The sequence below is a fragment of the Aotus nancymaae genome, unplaced genomic scaffold, assembly GCF_030222135.1.
Source record: "Aotus nancymaae isolate 86718 unplaced genomic scaffold, 86718_ANA_hifiasm-v0.15.2.pri h1tg000011l, whole genome shotgun sequence".
Taxonomy (NCBI): Eukaryota; Metazoa; Chordata; class Mammalia; order Primates; family Aotidae; genus Aotus; species Aotus nancymaae.
Window position 1 is genome coordinate 57632873 of NW_026988422.1, and position 20700 is coordinate 57653572.

The window sequence follows — 20700 nt, forward strand, 5'->3', positions numbered from 1 at the left end:
TTCTGAGAACTTCAAGTATTAAGAGCTTGGTATAGCTGAAATACTTGGAGGTGTACCAGAATAAAGAGGGCCAGTGTGAAGAAAGATGGCTCTGGAAGCAGACAATCAGATTTCAAAAGGAGTGGACTTCTTTTCCTTTCCCATGGTAACATGTGATTGTTAGTTATGTCTTTCCATTCCCTCCCTAAGCAAACATCATTATTGATTGACTTGGATAAAATGACACAGTATTTCACAACAGTGGAAAATAATGGAATGCGATAGGTGATTAGAAAGGTCCACCAAAAGGTCTAAAAAGAGTGAAATGTAGGCCAGGCATGGTGGTTTACACCTGTAATCCCAACACTTGGGAGGCCGAGGCAGGGAGATCACCTGAGGTCAGAAGTTCAAGACCAGCCTGGCCAACATGGTGAAACCCCGCCTCTACTAAAAATACAAAAATTAGCTGGGCACAGTGGCGCATGCCTGTAGTCCCAGCTACTCGGGAGGCTGAGGCAGGAGAATTGCTTGAACCCAGGAGGTGGAGGTTGCGGTGAGCCAAGACAGCGCCATTGCACTCCAGCATGGGTAACAAGAGTGAAACTCCGTCTCAAAAAAAAAAAAAAAAAAAGAGTGAAATGTAAAAGCTCCCCCTGACAATTCATCTGAGCTCCACAACTAAGCTAGCCTTAACAAGTTAAAAATTAAACATAAGGCAAGTTTAAAATGTAACTAGAATGAAATTTTTAAACAGTAAGCTGAACTATGGAACCAATATAGTCAAACCACCCAGTGCATAAGTAAGCTGACTCAAGCCAAGCCAAACCAAGGTAGGTCTAATAAACTAAGTTCAGGACAGGCTGCAGCAGAGTGAGCAATGCCTCATTTGAGGATATAAATTAAGACCTACTCCCTCAATACAAAGGGCCACAGCCCTGACACACCTTGCTATCTGAAGGATGTCTAAGGTGGGGTGCATGATACCTTTTGTATTCCCAAAGCTAAGTATTAATATTAGGCCTGGAACATGCTGGACACCAGTAACTTAATCCCAAATGAACTTGGTACAATTAGGCTAATGGAATACACAGGCAGAATAGGGCAAGGAGCACCCACTTTCCCAGTGTCCCACCACGGCCTATATATCACATGTCCAACTCCCAATTTCCCTCCAAACCAGCACAAGGATAGGGCATGTGAAGCCTATTTATTCACATATTAATTCATTCATTTGGCCATTCCAGAAATTAGCAGTTGCTTACTGCTGCTTACAAGTACAGCATGCAAAGATAAATCATCTTAGAAACACTTAGAAACTATACTAAGTTGGAAAAAAAAAATACATGTCCATAAATTACCTCCACAAAGTGAAAGTGTGTCAAGCAGCACAGTTACTATGCTCTGAAACTTCAAAGCTGGGATGACAGAGAAGGCTCTGTGAAAAAGATGGCATCACAGGAGGCGCCTGAGGAGGGAAATGAACTACAACAGGAAAGGAATGCTTTTCAGGAATAAAACCATGAATCAAGACACAGATGTGGAAAAGGGACGGGGGCCCCTGGGGAATAGTGAATGGATCAGTTTGACTATACTAGAAAATAAAGTTGGAAAGGCAGACTGAGGTCACATAGTAGAGTATACTGAATACTCAGCTAAGGAGTTTGGACTTTACTCTGCAGGTGATAGGAAACACTGAAGATACTGAGCAACAGAGTATCCAAATAGGAATCTGGTAATTACATGTAAGGACTGCAGTCAGGAGCCTTGTCAGGACTACTCAACTGCTTATTTCCACAAATGTTTACTGATGCCTACTAAGTGCTAGGTGCCAGAAAATTAATGAGGAAAACGGACCTTTTTATTTAAGATGCTGAATCTGGCAGAGGTGGCAGACATATATACAATTAACCATAACTTTTTAAACTAAGCATAAAATTGTTAAAGGGGCCAGGTGCAGTAGCTCCTGCCAGTAATCTGAGCACTTTGTGAGGCAGAGGTGGGTGGATCACCTGAAGTTAGAAGTTTGAGACCACCCTGGCCAACATGGTGAAATCCCATATCTACTAAAAATACAAAAATTAGCCAAGTGTGGTGGTGTGCACCTGTAATCCCAGCTACTCAGGAGACCAAGGCACAAGAATTGCTTTAACCTGGGAGGCAGAGGTTGCGGTGAGCCGAGATCGTGCCACTGCACTCCAGCCTGGGTGACAGAGTGAAACTCTGCCTCAAAAAAAAAAAGGTGGGCCATGCATGGTGGCTGACACCTATAATCCCAGCACTTTGGGAGGTCAAGGCAGGTAGATCGCTTGAGCTTAGGAGTTTGAGACCAGACTAGGCAACATGATGAAACCCTGTTTCTACTAAAAATACAAAAATTAGTCAGGCATGGTGGAATGCACCTGTAGTCCCAGCTATTTGGGAGGCCGAGGTGGGAAAATTGCTTGAGTCCCCAGGGAGGCAGAGGTCGCCATGAGCCAAGATTGCACCACTGCACTCCAGCCTGGGTAAGAGTGAACCCCGTCTCAAAAAAAATATATACATATGAACATATATATTTTATGATTTATGAATATATAATTTATATATGAATATATATTTATGATTATTTATGAATATATTTATAAATATATAAAAACATATATATATGAAATGGAGGGGCAGCGGCTCAGGCCTGTAATCCCAGCACTTTGGGAGGCTGAGGTGGGCAGATCATGAGGTCAACAGATCAAGACCATCCTGGCCAACTTGTGAAACCCCCTCTCTACTAAAAATACAAAAATTAGCTGGGCGTGGTTGCACACACCTGTAGTCCCAGCTACTCAGAAGGCTGAGGCAAGAGAATCGCTTGAACCCATGAGGCAGAGGTTGCAGTGAGCTGATACTGCACCACTGCACTCCAGCCTGCCAACAAAGTGAGACTCCATCTCAAAAAAAATAAAAAATAAATTAGCCTGGCGTGGTAGTATTCACCTGTAGTCTCAGCTATTTGGAAGGCTAAGGTATGAGGATCATTTGACCCTGGGAAGTGGAGGCTGAGGTGAACTATGATTGCACTGCACCACTGCACTCCAGCCTAGGCGACGGAGTGAGACCCTGTCTCAAATAATAATTAAAAGCCAATGTCCTCAAGAATTTTTTATATGAATTTGAGAAACAAAAAGTAGGAGGGTATAGAAGTGGGTTAGCACTTAATGCAGAGGATAAAGACTGTGGTCAAAGGAACATAATCTGACATTTAAAAAAAATAGTAACCAATATTTATGAAGATCTTAGCAGATGCCAAGGACAATGTTAAGTATTCCACGTACGTTAACTCATTTAATTTCACATTACCACTCTGTGAGTTACGTGTTATTATTAAGATTCCCAATTTATAAGTAAGAAAACTGAGCTTAGAGAAACTAAGTATCTTAAGGTCTTTTAAGTGAAAAGAGCCAGAAATCAAACCCAGATGGTTTAATTCCAAAGCCACAGTCTTAACTACCAGGCCGCCCAAGAAGGATTATCTAGTATGGCTCTTGGAAAAGACAGATATGAGTGGGAGGAGAGTATAGAGCAGAGAATGATCTGAGATGAGGCTGGAAAGTGAGACTTCCATCAGGATGTGAAAGTCTTACAGTAGCCTGATCTTCCTACATTCAATCAAGAGCTTATTTATTTATGTAGAGACAGAGTCTCACTGTTACCCAGGCTTGTCTCGAACTCCAAGCCTTACGCAATCCTCCAGCCTCAGCCTCCTGAGTAGCTGGGATAACAGGGTCGCGCTGCTGTGCCCAGCTAATCGAGAGCTTTTGAAGTTCTTAGTTTCTTGCTGTTGAATACATTTCCAGAATCCGATCATTTCTGACCACTTCCATTGCTACCACCTTTGCCCAAGCTACTATCACCTTTCATGTGATTTACTAATATTGTCCTAACAGATCTTCCTGTTTTTATCCTCACCCCGCTGAAGTCATTCTCCTGCCTCAGCCTCCCGAGTAGCTGGAGTTACAGGCACCCACCACCATACCCTGGAAATTTTTGTATTTCTAGTAGAGATGGGGTTTTGCCATGTTGGCCAGGCTGGTCTGGAACTCCTGACCTCAGGTGATCCACCCGCCTCAGCCTCCCAAAGTGCTGGGATTACACGTGTAAGCCACCGTCCCTGTCCTATCTCACCATTTCTGTGGTTTGGGAATTTGAGAGTGGTTTAATCAGACAGTTTTGACTCTGAGGCTCTCATGAGATTGTAGTCAAGATGTAGGCTGGGGCTGCAGTCATCTGAAGGCTTGACTAGGCCTGGAAGACCCACCTCCAAGACAGCTCACTCAATGGTTGGCAAGTTGATGTCAGATGTGGGCAGGAAGCCTCAGTAGCTCCCCATGTAGATCCTCCATAGGACTGCTTGAATGTCTTTATAACACAGTGGCTGGCTTCCTCCAGAGAAGTCAATCCAAGAAGAGCAGGGCAGAAGCAGTAATGTCTTTTATGAGTTAGTCTTGGAAGTCATACACTATCATATCCCTATATTCTAATGCTCACAAAGACCAACCCAGACGACATGTACAAGGGGACTAAACAAAGGCATGAATATTAGGAGGTAAGCATCATTGGGGAGCATTTTGGAGGCTGGCTACTGTAAGCTGTAACTGGCATTTGTGTAATATTTTGTAGGACTTTTTTCCAGTATACCATATATATATTTCTATAAACACATCTTACATACTTATTTTAGAAACTGCATGTTAAGCTCTCTCATGTGGGCAGTTAAAGGCTGTGGTTGGCTGCCAGAGCTCCTGGCTGTGGGGCCTGAACTAGCAGAGGACCTGGTGAGTGCTGAGTCTGGTCACAGAGAAGATATGCTGGTAAAGATTATGGCTTCCACTCACTCCTTTGTGCCTCCTGGTGTTTACCCGCATGTCCCTGCATGATGTGGTGAGCCTCCCCCTCTCAGGAAACCGAAGAACAAAGAGGGGAGCGATCCAGATGGCCGAGCAGGAGCAGTTCTGGATTGCAGCACCCAGTGAGAGCGTGGAGGGACGTTCAATCAGAGACCCCATCTGAAAGTTACCAACTACAAAGACCACAGGTAGATAAATCCACAAAGATGGGAAGAAACCAGCACAAAAAGGATGAAAACACCCAAAACCAGAATGCTTCTCCTCCTCCAAGGGATCACAACTCCTCACCAGCAAGGGAACAAGGCTGGATGGAGAATGAGTCTGATGAATTGACAGAAACAGGCTTTACAAGGTGGGTAATAAGAAAATTCTCTGAGCTAAAAGAACATGTTCTAACCCAATGCAAAGAAACTAAGATCCTTGAAAAAAGATTTGATGAAATGCTAATGACAATAAACAGCTTACAGAGGAATATAAATGAATTGATGGAGCTGAAAAACACAACACAAGAACTTCATGAAGCATATACAAGTTTCAATAGCCGAATTGATCAAGCAGAAGAAAGGATATCAGAGGCTGAAGATCAACTCAATGACATGAAATGAGAAGGCAAGATTAGAGAAAAAAGAGTAAAAAGGAATGAGCAAAGCCTCCAAGAAATATGGGATTATGTGAAAAGACCTAATCTACACTTGATAGGTGTACCTGAATGTGATGGAGAGAATGAATCCAAGCTGGAAAACACTCTTCAGGATATTATCCAGGAGAACTTCCCCAACCTAGCAAGGCAGACCAATATTTAAGTCCAGGAAATACAGAGAACACCACAAAGATATTCCTCAAGAAGAGCAACCCGAAGGCACATAATCGTCAGATTCATCAGGGTTGAAATAAAGGAGGAAATGCTAAAGGCAGCAAGACACAAAGGTCGGGTTACCCACAAAGGGAAGCCCATCAGACTCACAGCTGATCTCTCAGCAGAAACCCTACATGCCAGAAGAGAGTGGGGACCCATATTCAACATCCTCAAAGAAAACAACTTTCAACCTAGAATTTCATATCCAGCCAAACTAAGTTTCATAAGCAAAGGAGAAATAAAATCCTTTATGAACAAGCAATTACTCAGAGATTTCATCACCACCAGGCCTGCTTTACAAGAGCTCCTGAAAGAAGCACTAAACACAGAAAGGAATAACCAGCCACTCCAAAAACATACCAAATGGTAAAGAGCATTGACACAATGAAGAAACTGCATCAAATAACAGGCAAACCAACCAGCTAGCATCAAAATGGCAGGATCAAATTAACACATAACAATATTAACCTTCAATGTAAATGGGCTAAATGCCCCAATCAAAAGACATAGACTGGAAAATTGGATAAAAAGTCAAAACCCGCCGGGCGTGGTGGCTCACGCCTGTAATCTCAGCACTTTGGGAGGCCGATGCGGGTGGATCACGAGGTCAAGAGATCGAGACCATCCTGGTCAACATGGTGAAACCCTGTCTCTACTAAAAATACAAAAAGTTAGCTGGGCATGGTGGCTCGTGCCTGTAATCCCAGCTACTCAGGAGGCTGAGGCAGGAGAATTGCCTGAACCCAGGAGGCAGAGGTTGCGGTGAGCCGAGATCGCGCCATTGCACTCCAGCCTGGGTAACAAGAGCGAAACTCCGTCTCAAAAAAAAAAAAAAAAAAGTCAAAACCCATCAGTGTGCTGCATCCAGGAAACCCATCTCACATGCAAGGATACACATAGGCTCAAAATAAATGGATGGAGGAGGATTTACCAAGCAACTGGAGAGCAAAAAATAAGCAGGAGTTGCAATCCTAGTCTCTGATAAAACAGACTTTAAACCAACAAAGATCAAAGAGACAAAGAAGGGTATTACATAATGGTGAAAGGATCAATGCAACAAGAAGAGCTAACGATCCTAAATACATACGCACCCAATACAGGAGCACCCAGATACACAAAGCAAGTTCTTAATGACCTACAAAGAGACTTAGACTCCCACAAAATAATAGTGGGAGACTTTAACACTCCACTGTCAATATTAGACAGATCAACGAGACAGAAAATTAACAAGGATATCCAGGACTTGAACTCAGACCTGGACCAAGCAAACCTAACAGACATTTACAGAACTCTCCACCCCAGATCCACAGAATATACATTCTTCAAAGCACCACATCACACCTACTATAAAACTAACCACATAACTGGAAGTAAATCACTCCTCGGCAAATGCAAAAGAACGGAAAGCATAACAAACAGTCTCTCAGACAACAGTGCAATCAAGTTAGAACTCAGAATTCAGAAACTAACTCAAAACCACACAGCTTCATGGAAACTCAACAACTGACTCTTGAACGGTGACTGGATAAACAATGAAATGAAGGCAGATATAAAGATGTTCTTCCAAACCAATGAGAACGAAGACACAACATACCAGAATCTCAGGGACACATTTAAAGCAGTGTCTAGAGGAAAATATATAGCAATAAATGCCCACATGAGAAGCAAGGAAAGCTCTAAAATCGACACCCTATCATCAAAATTGAAAGACGTAGAGTAGCAAGATAAAAATCTCAAAACCTAGCAGAAGACAAGAAATAACTAAGATCAGAGCAGAATTGAAGGAGATAGAGACACAAAAACCCTTCAAAAAAATCAATAAATCCAGGAGCTGGTTTTTTGAAAAGATCAACAAAATAGACCACTAGCCAGATTAAATAAAAAAAGAAAGGAGAGAGAATCAAATAGATGCAATAAAAAACGATAAAGCAGATATCACCACAGATTCCACAAAAATACAAACCACCATCAGCGATTACTACAAACAACTCTATGCACATAAACCAGTAAACCTGGAAGAAATGAATAAATTCCTGGACACTTGCAACCTCCCAAGCCTAAACCAGGAAGAAGTCAAAACCCTGAATAGACCAATAACAAGGGCTGAAGTTGAGGCAGCAATTAATAGCCTACCAACTGCCGGGCGCAGTGGCTCACGCCTGTAATCCCAGCACTTTGGGAGGCAGAGGCGGGTGGATCACGAGGTCAAGAGATCGAGACCATCCTGGTCAACATGGTGAAACCCCATCTCTACTAAAAATACAAAAAATTAGCTGGGCATGGTGGTGCGTGCCTGTAGTCCCAGCTACTCAGGAGGCTGAGGCAGGAGAATTGCCTGAACCTAGGATGCGGAGGTTGCAGTGAGCCGAGATCGCGCCATTGCACTACAGCCTGGGTAACAAGAGCAAAAACTCCGTCTCAAAAAAAAAAAAAAAAAAAAAAAATTGCCTGCCAACCAAAAAAAGCCCAGGTCCAGATGGGTTCACAGCCGAATTCAACCAGACATACAAAAAGGAGCTCGTACCGCTCCTTGTGAAATTATTCCAAACAATCCAAAAAGAGGGAATCCTTCCCAAATCATTTTGAGACCAACATCATCCTGATACCAAAACCTGGCAAAGACTCCACAAGAAAAGAAAACTTCAGGCCAATATCCATGATGAACATAGATGCAAAAATCTCAATAAAATACTGGCAAACCGATTGCAATAGCACATCAAAAAGCTTATCTATCACCATCAAGTAGGCTTCATCCCGGGGATGCAAGGCTGGTTCAACAAGTCTATAAATGTAATTCACCATGTAAACAGAATCAAAGACAAAAACCACATGATTATATCAATAGATGCAGAGAAGGCCTTTGACAAAATTCAACAGCTCTTTACGCTAAAAAGTCCCAATAAACTAGGTATTGATGGAATGTATCTCAAAATAATAAAAGCTATTTACGACGAACCCACAGCCAATATCATACTGAATGGGCAAAAACTGGAAGCATTCCCTTTGAAATCTGGCACTAGACAAGGATGCCCTCTCTGACAACTCCTATTCAATATAGTATTGGAAGTTCTAGCCAGAGCAATCAGGCAAGAAAAAGAAATAAAGGGTATTCAATTAAGAAAGGAGGAAGTCAAATTATCTCTATTTGCAGGTGACATGATTGTATATTTAAAGACCCCATCGTCTCAGCCCAAAATCTCCTGAAACTGATAAGCAACTTCAGCAAAGTCTCAGGATACAAAATCAATGTGCAAAAATCACAAGCATTCCTATACGCCAATAACAGACTTAAAGAGAGCCAAATCAAGAACGAACTGCCTTTCACAATTGCTACAAAGAGAATAAAATACCTAGGAATATAACTAACAAAAAATGTAAAGGACCTCTTCAAGGAGAACTACAAACCACTGCTCAAGGAAATAAGAGAGGACACAAACCAATGGACAAACATTCCATGCTCATGGTTAGAAAGAATCAATTTTATGAAAATGGCCATACTGCCCAAAGTAATTTATAGATTCAATGCTATCCCCATCAAGCTGCCAATGACCTTCTTCACAGAACTGGAAAAAAACACCTTAAACTTCATATGGAACCAAAAGAGAGCCCACATAGCCAAGTCAATTCTAAGCAAGAAGAATAAAGCTGGAGGCATCACACTACCTGACTTCAAACTATACTACAAGGCTAATCAAAACAGCATGGTACTGGTACCAAAACAGAGATATAGACCAATGGAATAGAACACAGGCCTGGGATGCAACGCCACATATCTACAGCCATCTGATCTTTGACAAACCTCACGAAACAAGCAATGGGGAAAGGATTCCCTGTTGGGAAAACTGGCTAGCCATGTGCAGGAAGCAGAAACTGGACCCCTTCCTGACACCTTACGCTAAAATTAACTCCAGATGGATTACAGACTTAAACATAAGACTTAACACCATAAAAACCCTAGAAGAAAATCTAGGCAAAACCATTCAGGACATAGGCACAGGCAAGAACTTCATGACTAAAACACTAAAAGCACTGGCAACAAAAGCCAAAATAGACAAATGGGACCTAATCAAACTCCAGAGCTTCTGCATGGCAAAAGAAACAGTCGTTAGAGTGAATCGGCAACCGCCAGGCGCGGTGGCTCACGCCTGTAATCCTAGCACTTTGGGAGGCTGAGGTGGGTGGATCACCTGAGGTCAGGAGTTCAAGACCAGCCTGAGCATCATGATGAAACCCCATCTTTAAGGAAAAAAAAAAAAAAAAAGTGAATCGGCAACCAACAGAATGGGAAAAATTTTTTGCAATCTACCCATCTGACAAAGGGCTAATATCCAGAATCTACAAAGAACTGAAACAGATTTACAAGAAAAAAAACAAACAAGTCCATTCAAAAGTGGGCAAAGAATATGAACAGACACTTCTCAAAAGAAGACATACATGAGGCCAACAAACATACGAAAAAATGCTCATCATCACTGGTCATTAGAGAAATGCAAATCAAAACTACATTGAGATATGATTTCACACCAGTTAGAATGGCGATCATTAAAAAATCTGGAGACAACAGATGCTGGAGAGGATGTGGAGAAATAGGAACAATTGTACACGGTGGGAGTGTAAATTAGTTCAACCATTGTGGAAGACAGTGTGGCGATTCCTCAAGGACCTAGAAATAGAAATTCCATTTGACCAAGCAATCCCATTACTGGGTATACATCCAAAGGATTATAAATCATTCTATTATAAGGACACATGCACATGAATGTTCATTGCAGCAATGTTTACAATAGCAAAGTCTTGGAACCAACCCAAATTCCCATCGATGATAGATTGGAGAGGGAAAATGTGGCACATATATACCAAGGAATACTATGCAGCCATAAAAAACGATGAGTTTGTGTCCCTTGGAAACCATCATTCTCAGCAAACTGACACAAGAACAGAAAATCAAACACCGCATGTTCTCACTCATAGGTGGGTGTTGAACAATGAGAACACATGGACACAGGGAGGGGAGCATTACACACTGAGGTCTGTGGTGGGGGAATCAGGGGAAGGACAGCGGGGGGTGGGGAGGGATAACATGGGGAGAAATGCCAGATATAGGTGATGGGGAGGAAGGCAGCAAACCACATTGCCGTGTAGTACCTATGCAACAATCCTGCATGTTCTTCACATGTACCCCAAAACCTAAAAGGCAATAAAAAGAAACTGCATGTTATTCCAATAATATTAACTTTTTGTTTATTCTTAGAAAAAACATATATAGAAATAAGCTGGACTGGTGGCTCACGCCTGTAATCCCAACACTTTGGGAGGTCGAGGTGGGTGGATTATCTGAGGTCAGGCGTTCAAGACCAGCCTGGCCAAGATGGTGAAACCCCATCTCTTCAAAAATACAAAAATTAGTCAGGATTAATGTCAGGTGCCTGTAATCTCAGTTATTTGGGAGGCTGAGGAGGGAGAATTGCTTGAACCCGGCAGGTGGCGATTGCAGTGAGCCGAGATTGTGCCATTGTACTCCAGCCTGGGCAACAGAGCAAGACTCCATCACAAAAAAAAGAAAAAGAAAGAAAGAAATAGAGGCAGGGTTTCACTACGTTGGTCAGATTGCTCTCGAACTCCTGGCTTCAAGCAATCCTCCACCTTGGCCTTTCAACATGCTAGGATTAAAGGTGTGAGCCACTACATTGACTGATATTAACTATTAAAAATGAACAACTGGCCAGGCATGGTGGCTTACGGCTGTAATCCCAGCACTTTGGGAGGCAGGTGGATCACCTGAGGTCAGGAGTTCAAGACCAGTCTGGGCAACATGGTGAAATCTCATCTCTACTAAAAATACAAAAATTAGCTGGGTGTGGTGGTGCACGCCTGTAATCCCAGCTACTTGTGAGGTTGAGGCCGGAGAATTGCTCGAAGCCAGGAGGTGGAGGTTGCAGTGAGCCGAGATTGTGCCACTCCAGCCTGGGAGACAGAGTGAGACTCCATCTCAAACAACAACAAAAAAAAACCCAAACAACAAAAAATCAAAACAAACAAAATCAACAATGTTGACTTGACTTTAAACTTCTCTGAAAATATCATACCCCATCACCTCAAGCTTTCCATTTTCTATTACAATCGTAATACTTAAGGAAAATAATTAAAGTCAGAAAAACTAGTACTCACACAATGTACTGATTGTTTCTGGTTTTTTTTTTTGTTATTTTTTTTTTTGGAGATGGAGTCTTGCTCTGCCACCCAGGCTGGAGTGCATCAGCCTCCTGAGTAGCTGGGATTACAGGTGCAGGCCACTATGCCTGGCTAATTTTTGTATTTTTAGTAGAGGCAGGGTTTTACCAGGTTGATCAGGCTGGTCTCCAAGTCCTGACCTCATGATCCACCTGCCTCGGTCTCCCAAAGTGCTAAGATTACAGGTGCGAGCCACCGTGCCTGGGCTGTACAACTTGTTTTTTTTTTTTTCCTTTCTTACCATATCCTTCAGTCAGCTGTACTACTTGTTTCTAAAGGTGGAAACAAATTTAAATATCTCTTTTCTTGAGATGGAGTTTCACTCTTGTTGCCCAGGCTGGAGTACAATGGCGCAATCTCAGTTCACCACAACCTCCGCCTCTTGGGTTCAAGTGATTCTTCTGCCTCAGCCTCCCATGTAGCTGGGATTACAAGTTTGTACCACCATGCCCAGCTAATTTTGTATTTTTAGTAGAGATAGGATTTCTCATCAGGCTGGTCTTGAACTCCCAACCTCATGATCTGCCCGCCTCAACCTCCCAAAGTCCTCGGATGGTGTAAGCCACAATGCCTGACCTGAAATTTTTTTTTTAACTCAGCTTTTCTTAGATTGTTGTCAAGGACTTACATACAATGAGACCAATGAGCATGGCACCTCCTGGGGGAGACACTGAACAGAAAGAACTTCCAACAGTATGAGCTGTCACACACTGGTAGGGAGGGAAGGTCCTTGCTCCAAATCTGACCATGTTTCCAGAGTAGATTCACAGATCAGAAGGCTAGTCGAATGATATATCCTTTTATTTTTTCTTTTTTCAGACAGCGTCTTGTGCCCAGACTGGTCTCAAATTCCTGAGCTCCAGTGATCCTCCTGCCTCAGCCTTCCAAGTAGCTGGAATTATAGGCTCATACCACCACGCCTGGCTGGATATATTCTTTAAGGTCTAACTCTAAAATAAAATACTGTAACTCCCAATAAAGCAATGAGAATTGATGTCAACTGGTAGTTACCAACAAATATATTATTCTTTCCTATAAACAAGTCCCTTTTTTTTTTTTTTTGGGAGATGGAGTCTCACTCTGTTGCCAGGCTGAATAAAGTACAGTGGTTTGATCTTGGCTCACTGAGACCTCCAACTCCCTGGTTCAAGTGATTCTCCTGCCTCAGTTTCCCAAGTAGCTGGGATTACAGGTGCCCGCCACAATGCCCGGGTAATTTTTGTATTTTTAGAAGAGACGGAGTTTCACCATGTTGGCCAGGATGGTCTCAATCTCCTGACCTGGTGATTTGCCCACCTTGGCCTCCCACAGTGCTGGGATTACAGGCACTTTGAGCCATCACATCTAGCCTACAGGTCACTTTATGTACCAAAACATCATTAGATAAGTGTCAAAAAGGCCCATTCTGTACAATGAACCCATTTGGGTGTAATAATAAAATGAGTCAGGCAGTGCATGACCTCATTCTCCATTGTGTCAGGCTTGACTTCAATACAATAATCACTCAGGGGAAAAGCTGTTGCTATTGTTGCCTCTCTTTCTTCATACATCAGGAGGTCTTTTCTTGCCCATTCATTAAGAATCAAAGTCCTTTAGATAAGAAGATACTATCTTTTCTGTATAAACAAAGAAAAAAAAAAAAAGAAGATACTATCAATCAGGAGGGGGTTCATACTGCCCCAATGAAAAAACACAATGATAATCTGACGTGACAAGCATTCTCTGCCTCCAAACCCATATCCATCATGGGAGCCACTATTTAAAGAAGAGTAACTGCCATTAGGATCAGTGCCACTGGGCATCATTTATACTGGATTTTAACAGAGGGAAGAGAATAAAAACATATTTTCCCTTTCTCGTTATCAACTGAAAAATAGCTACTGCTTCAAACATGTTAAATCAAAATGAAAAACATAAGATCAAAATATTACAATGATAATTTCATGTATAAAGGGAAGGAAGAAGGGTTCTCCACAATTACATTTTCCCAAATTTGTCTTTCCCCTACCAAATATGCTTTTAAGATGCTTTCCTTCTAAATACCAAAAAAAACTTGGGTTTTTTTAAAAAATTTATTTTTATTGACACGGTCTTGCTCTGTCACCCAGGTTGGAGTGCAGTGGAGCAATCACAGTTCAATGCGGCCTTGAACTTCTGTGCTCAAGCAATCCTCCTGCCTCAACTTCCCAGAGGGCTGGGACTTCAGGCATGAACCACTGCACCCAGATAATTTTTATGTGTTTTAAAATTTTTTATAGAGGAAGGAGTCTTGCTATGTTGCCCAGGCTGGTCTCAAACTCCTGGACTCAAGTGATCCTCCAGCCTCAGCCTCCCAAGTCCTAAAACTCTCAAGGGATTACAAGCATGAGCCACTGCACCTGGCTCCACTTTAACACTTTAACAGTGTTACCAAACACTATTTTAAAATGAGCTGGATGTGTGGTAAGAGTGGCTGAGGTTGTAGTTTGAATGAGAAAAAAGTATAGGAGAGGTAAAAGAGCTTAAGGGTATCAGACTACAAGTCAGGAGATGAACTTGGTGATCTAGGTTCCAAAGCCTGAACAGATTAGAAATGAAAACGTAGAAAGAGATAACTAGTCAAAAATTGGCATACTGATAGCAGTATGTGAGTATTGCTGTTTCCAATGTGAATTATATAATTTCCTACAGGGCAATTATAGTTTATATACACACACACACACACACTCTATATATATTTATAGTTCAGGGTCATGATTATGATTATCAGTTATATTTTTCTGTAAACCTGAGATGCTTCCGGGGGCTACAGTAGCTGTATAAGAGTGTTTGCCCTTCTGTCTCTAAATGGTCCCAGACTGCTATGCTTTCCAAGCTAGTTTCCTCTGACATCGGGCTATTATCACTGATTGGTGTTGTCATGTGCCCAACTCCTTCCATAAACCACCATTACCTCCTAATTTTCTTTTTAAATCTGTTGTAGGATGTAAATCAGGGAGCCATAATTATTAGAATTTCATGTCAATATAAGCAAATGAGGGCCTCTCCAATAGAATAAGGGTACTGGACTTTGTGACAGGTCTTTCAGTGCCTTACAGACCCTTTTCCATCTACTGTTAGCTCTCAGCTAGGAACAACAAAGCAGAATTTGCAGAAATCTGACCTATGAAAAAGTGAAGTATTATTTATATAGGTTACTTACCAATTTTTTCTTTCCTTCTGAGTTTTCTCCTTTGTTCCTTCAACTATTATATCATTTTTTCAACCTGTGTAAGATGGACATGGATAATTATAAGAACAGTTTTTTTTTTTTTTAAAGAGACGGTGTTTCACCATGTTGGCCAGGATGGTCTCAATCTCCTGACTTGTGATCCACCCACCTCGGCCTCCCAAAGTGCTAAGATTACAGGTGTGAGCCACTGCGCCTGGCCCAGTTTTCTTTTTTTATCTGCTGTCAATATGCCCATTTTTGACTCAGTTATCTCTTTCTACATTTTCATTTCTAATCTGTTCAGGCTCTGGAACCCAGATCACCAAGCTCATGTTCTGATTTGTAGTCTAATGATCTTCAGCTGTTTTTCCTCTCCTATATTTTCTTCTCAAACTACAACCTCAGCCACTCTTACCACACATCCAGCTTATTAAAAAGTCACCAAAAGCAAGAGAAGCAACTCATACCCCCTGTAGAAGCTGGTGTATATGTGTGTGTAAAGGTGGAGAAGGCAATGACTAAGGAGCTAATTCGTTAAGTAAAGTACATAGACTGGGCACAACAACTCACGCCTGTAATCCTAGCACTTTGGGAGGTTGGGAGGTCAAGGCAGGCGGATAGCTGGGGCTCAAGAGTTCGAAACCAACCTAGGCAACATGGTGAAACTCCATCTCTACAAAATATATAAAAAATTAGCCAGGTGTGTTGGCATATGCCTGTAGTCCCAGCTACTTGGGAGGCTGAGGCAGGACTGCTTGAATCTGGGAGGTCAAGGCTGCAGTGAGCTGAGATCGAGTTGCTGCACTCCAGCCTGGTGACAAAGTGAAACCCTATGTCAAAAAAAAAAAAAAAAAAAAGTACATAAAATCTAGTTTATGCATTTTGTAATTTTTTTTTTTTTTTTTTTTTTTGCTGTTAAAATGCCAGCCATATGTTCCGCAGTATGATCAATGAGTGGCTACTTACATGCATGAGTGTGTGGTTAAAAGGTACCAAGAGGTGGGGGGCTTGGTGGCTCACGCTTACCTCTCAGCACTTTGGGAGGCTGAGGTCAAAGAATTACTTGAAATATTTGAGTTTATATATTATTATTATTTTTATTTTTTGAGACGGAGTTTCGCTCGTTACCCAGGCTGGAGTGCAATGGCACAATCTCGGCTCACCGCAACCTCTGCCTCCTGGGTTCAGGCAATTCTCCTGCCTCAGCCTCCTGAGTAGCTGGGATTACAGTCATGCGCCACCGTGCCCAGCTAATTTTTTGTATTTTTAGTAGAGACAGGGTTTCACCATGTTGACCAGGATGGTCTGATCTCTTGACCTCGCGATCCACCTGCCTCAGCCTCCCAAAGTGCTGGGATTACAGGCGTGAGCCACCATGCCAGGCCATATATTATTTTCTAACCTCTCAGGAACAAAAAAGTTAAACTTACCTATGCAACACAAATCTAAAGATTACACAGTCAAGAAAGGATTTGAATTATGGATTTGACTCATGCAACCAATATTATAAATTTTAACTATAGGGCCTCCAAAGTAAACATTTTTTTTCTTTTTGAGGTGGAGTCTCGCTCTGCCGCTCAAGCTAGAGTGCAATGGCAGGATCTTGGCTCACTGCAAACTCCACCTCCTTGGTTCAAGTGATTCTCCTGCCTCAGCCTCCGGAGTAGCTGAGATTACAGGTGCTCACCACCCTGCCCGGCTAATTTATTTTTAGTAGAGAGAGGCTAACTTATTTTTAGAGAGAGGGTGTTTCATCATGTTGGCCAGGCTGGTCTCGAACTCCTGACCTCAAGTGATCAACCAGCCTTGGCCTCCCAAAGTGCTGGGATTACAGGCGTGAGCCACCAAGCCCAGCTGGGACTCATTCATCTTTGAAAACTGATTACTTAGCAGAGTACAATCTGGCATATCTGTTTAATTAATGTTAAATAAATTAACAAATACATACCTCTCATCACTCTCCTCAAAATTTTCATTCATGTTCCACTGTCCACAACAGAAGTTACAAACTCAAATACCCACAGGGACCAGGCAGGAAATGTAAATGAGTAAAGGTGTGTGTAAGATAAAAGGAACTGGTGAGGATTATGGTAAACTGGAGGGCGTATGTCCCATCTAAAGGGGCAGCTTCTTGCTGTTTACACCAATTGCTACCATAATGGAATGTAGGCCCCATACTGCCAGGTCTTTGATTTTTCAAGGTAAGCTGAAAGCACAGATTTCTTTGTAAAATCAATCTGCTTTTTTTTTTTTTTTTTTTAAAAAAAAAAAAAGACAGGGTTTCACCTGTTGGTCAGGCTGGTCTTGAACTCCCAGCCTCAGGTGATCCGCCCGCCTTGGCCTCCAAAGTGCTTGGATTACAGGCGTGAGTCACCACGCCCGGCCAAATCTGCTGATTTTTAAATGACGACAACCAATTTCACTTATAACCCCCCAAAAACCCACCATTCAGGCCAAACAAAACACATTCTATGAGCCAAATCCAGCCCTCAAGTCACAAGTTGGTGGCTCTAGTCTGCAGGATAAAAGACAAACTCCCTGCCTGACATTCTAAGTCCTTCACGATGAGTTCCCAGCCTACCTTTTTAAAGTTTTTTGCCTACTCATTCCACACAACAATCCTCTGCTCTAGTTTAGTGGTTCTGAAACTTTAGCATACATCAGAACCACCTGGAAGGTGTGTTAAAACATAGATCGCTGGGCCTCATTGCCAATATTTCTGATTCAGTAGCTCTCAGGTGGGGCCTGTGAAACTGCAGTTCTAATAAGTTACCAGGTGATGCTGATGCTACTAGTGGTCTGTGGCTCACACTTTAGGAACCAATGCTCAAGTTAAACTACTCCCTATTTTAAGGATACTCTGAATTGTGCTCACATTGTTCTAACTTCCTAGAGAAATTTCCCTCGCCTTTCAGTCCATCTCCTTCTATAAACTTTCCCTGACTACAACAGTCTTATATGTCTACAGATTCTATAGCACTTAGGGTCTAGGCCATACTTGGTCAACCCACAGCCCACGGGCCGCATGCAGCCCGGGACGGCTTTGAATGCAGCCCAACATAAATTCGTAAACTTTCTTAAAACATTATGAAATCTTGTTATTCTATTTTTTATCTCCTCAGCTATCATTAGTGTTAATATATTTTATGTGTGAGACAAGACAATTCTTCTTCCAGTGTAGCCCAAGGAAGCCAAAAGATTGGATACCCTTGGTCTATGCCATCTCTTCTTTATCAATCGCTGCTTGGTACTGTTTAGCGTTTGTTTGTATATAGGTGACGATGAGGTTGCATATTCTCAGAGATCAACATCCAGGTCAGAGCTTTATACATCTGACTGTAAACAACTTGAGGGCAAGGCCTTCTCTTGTTCCTTACTGTTCCCATCAAGTTATCAGACAGGCTGGTATACATTTATACATTTGGTATTCATTAAATGTTTCTTAAATGAATGAACTTTTGACAGATTCATGACATGAAAATGCAGACAAGTGGGCCAAAATGTGGGTAATTTTTGCTTTTTTTTAATTAAAGAAAATAGAGATAGGGTCTTGTTATGTTGTTATGTGGTCCAGGCTGGTCTCAAAATCCTGGGCTCAAGCAATCCTCCTGCCTCAGCCTCCCAGTGCTAGGATTTACAGGTATGTGTCACTGTACCCAGCCCAGGTAAGTTTTCTTAGAGAACTTTTAGTCTGTGGCTCTGTTGGGATGGACAACTAATAAAAATGGGATATTTTGCAAATAAAGTACCAATAGTTAATAATTATTTGTAGGCATAGTAGTACATGCCTGTAGTCCCAGCTACTTGGGAAGCCGAGGTAGGAGGAGCTCAGGAGTTTAAGTTCAGCCTGGCAACCTAACAAAATCCCATCTCAAAAACATATGGCCAAGTATGGTGGCTCACAACTATAATCCCAGCACTTTGGGAGGCTGAGGTAGGAGAACCACTTGAGCCTAGGAGCAACATACTAAGACCCAGCCTTCACACTCACACACACACACACACACACACACACACAAACACAAGTTAGCTGGGCATGGTGGCATGAGCCTGCGGTCCTAGCTACTCAGGAGATTGAGGTGGGAGGATTGCCAGAGGTTGAGGCTGTAGTGAGTCACGATTGCACCACTGCGCTCCAGCCTGGGTGACATAGTGAGACCCTGTCATTCATTAACAAACAAATACATTAAATCAATAAATAATTATCTGTGGAAATATATCTTATATAAGTAAAACAGTGAATTTGTTTTAATTTTTTTTTTTTTTTGAAATGGAGTCTTGCTCTGTCACCTAGGCTGTAGTGCAGTGACATGATATTGGCCCACTGCAACCTCTGCCTCCTGGGTTCAAGTGATTCTCCTGCCTCAGCTGCCCGAGTAGCTGCGACAACAGGTGGGTGCCACCATATCCAGCTAATTTTTCTATTTTCAGCAGAGACGGGGTTTGACCATATTGATCAGGCTAGTCTTGCACTCTTGACCTTGTGATCCACCTACCTCGACCTCCTAAAGTGCTAAGATTATACGAATGAGCCACTGCGCCCTGCCTAAATTTAAAAAATTATCTAAAACTGATAAGATTAAATCCTTGACAGCCAGGATTTCTTATAATGCTCCTGCAGAGATGTGAACTAGTCTTAATATCACAAGAAAATGTCAATTTAGTAGAATTCTGTATTTGTAGCACATGCAATAAAAAAGCAGGATGAAAGTAACTCCTGACCAGGTGCGGTGGCTCACACCTGTAATCCCAGCACTTTGGGAAGCCGAGGTGGGCAGATCACCTAAGGTCAGGAGTTCAAGACCAGCCTGGCCAAGATGGTGAAACCCTGTCTCTACTAAAATACAACAATTAGCCAGGCATGGTGGCAGGCACCGGTAATTGCAGCTACTTGGGAGGCTGAGGCAGGGGAATCGCCTGAACCCAGGAGGCAGAGGCTGCAGTGAGACAAGATCGTGTCACTGCACTCCAGCCTGGGCAACAGAGCAAGACTATGTCTCAAAAAAAAAAGAGAAAGTAACTCGCATGAGAAACACTGATTATTCCCTTCAGATGCAGTTTAGATAACAAAGTATTTACTTAGAATTCTAAAGGCTATATAAAAACAAAATCTAAACCTGTTCACTTAGTCTGTTCCACCTATAAAGTAGCATCTACTATAAGGTGAATTTCAAGAGTGATTTATGAAGAGAAACATGGCATCTAAGGTAAATAAGAATAAAGTTACAGATGAGTTTATAAAGTAAACCCAGTTTTGGAGCTACTTGAAGAAAAAAGTAGAAGTACTACTCCCCTCCTCCTTTTTTTTTTTTTTTTTTGAGAAAGTCACACTGTTGTTCAGGCTGGAGTACAGTGACACAATCATGGCTCACTGCAGCCTTGACCTCCCTGGGCTCTAAACTTAGCCTCCTGAGTAGCTGGAACTACAGGTACATGCCATCACGCACGGCTAAGTTTTGTATTTTTTTGTAGAGACAGGGTTTTGCCACGTTGTCCAGGCTGGTCTTGAACTCTTGGGCTTAAGTAATCCAGTGCCTTGGCCTCCCAAAGTGTTAGGATTATAG

The 20700-nt window shown here is 42.2% G+C and overlaps 1 protein-coding gene across 4 annotated transcripts in view; it reads right to left on the minus strand.

Moving 5' to 3' along the window:
* ENTPD5 (ectonucleoside triphosphate diphosphohydrolase 5 (inactive)) overlaps nt 1–20700 on the minus strand; it is a 50982-nt gene that overhangs the window by 29882 nt on the left and 400 nt on the right. The window contains exons 2-3 of one of the 4 annotated variants that reach the window (XM_064375031.1): nt 15128–15191; nt 13407–13562 (exon numbers count right to left, since the gene is read on the minus strand). In XM_064375031.1, coding sequence (XP_064231101.1) covers nt 13407–13411 — 5 coding nt within the window. In that variant the 5' untranslated portion in view covers nt 13412–13562; nt 15128–15191. Of the gene's footprint in view, nt 1–1337; nt 1443–10860; nt 10903–13406; nt 13563–15127; nt 15192–20700 lie in introns of those variants that run through there. The other 3 variants (XM_012438080.3, XM_064375030.1, XM_012438082.2) reach the window with 3 other exon arrangements.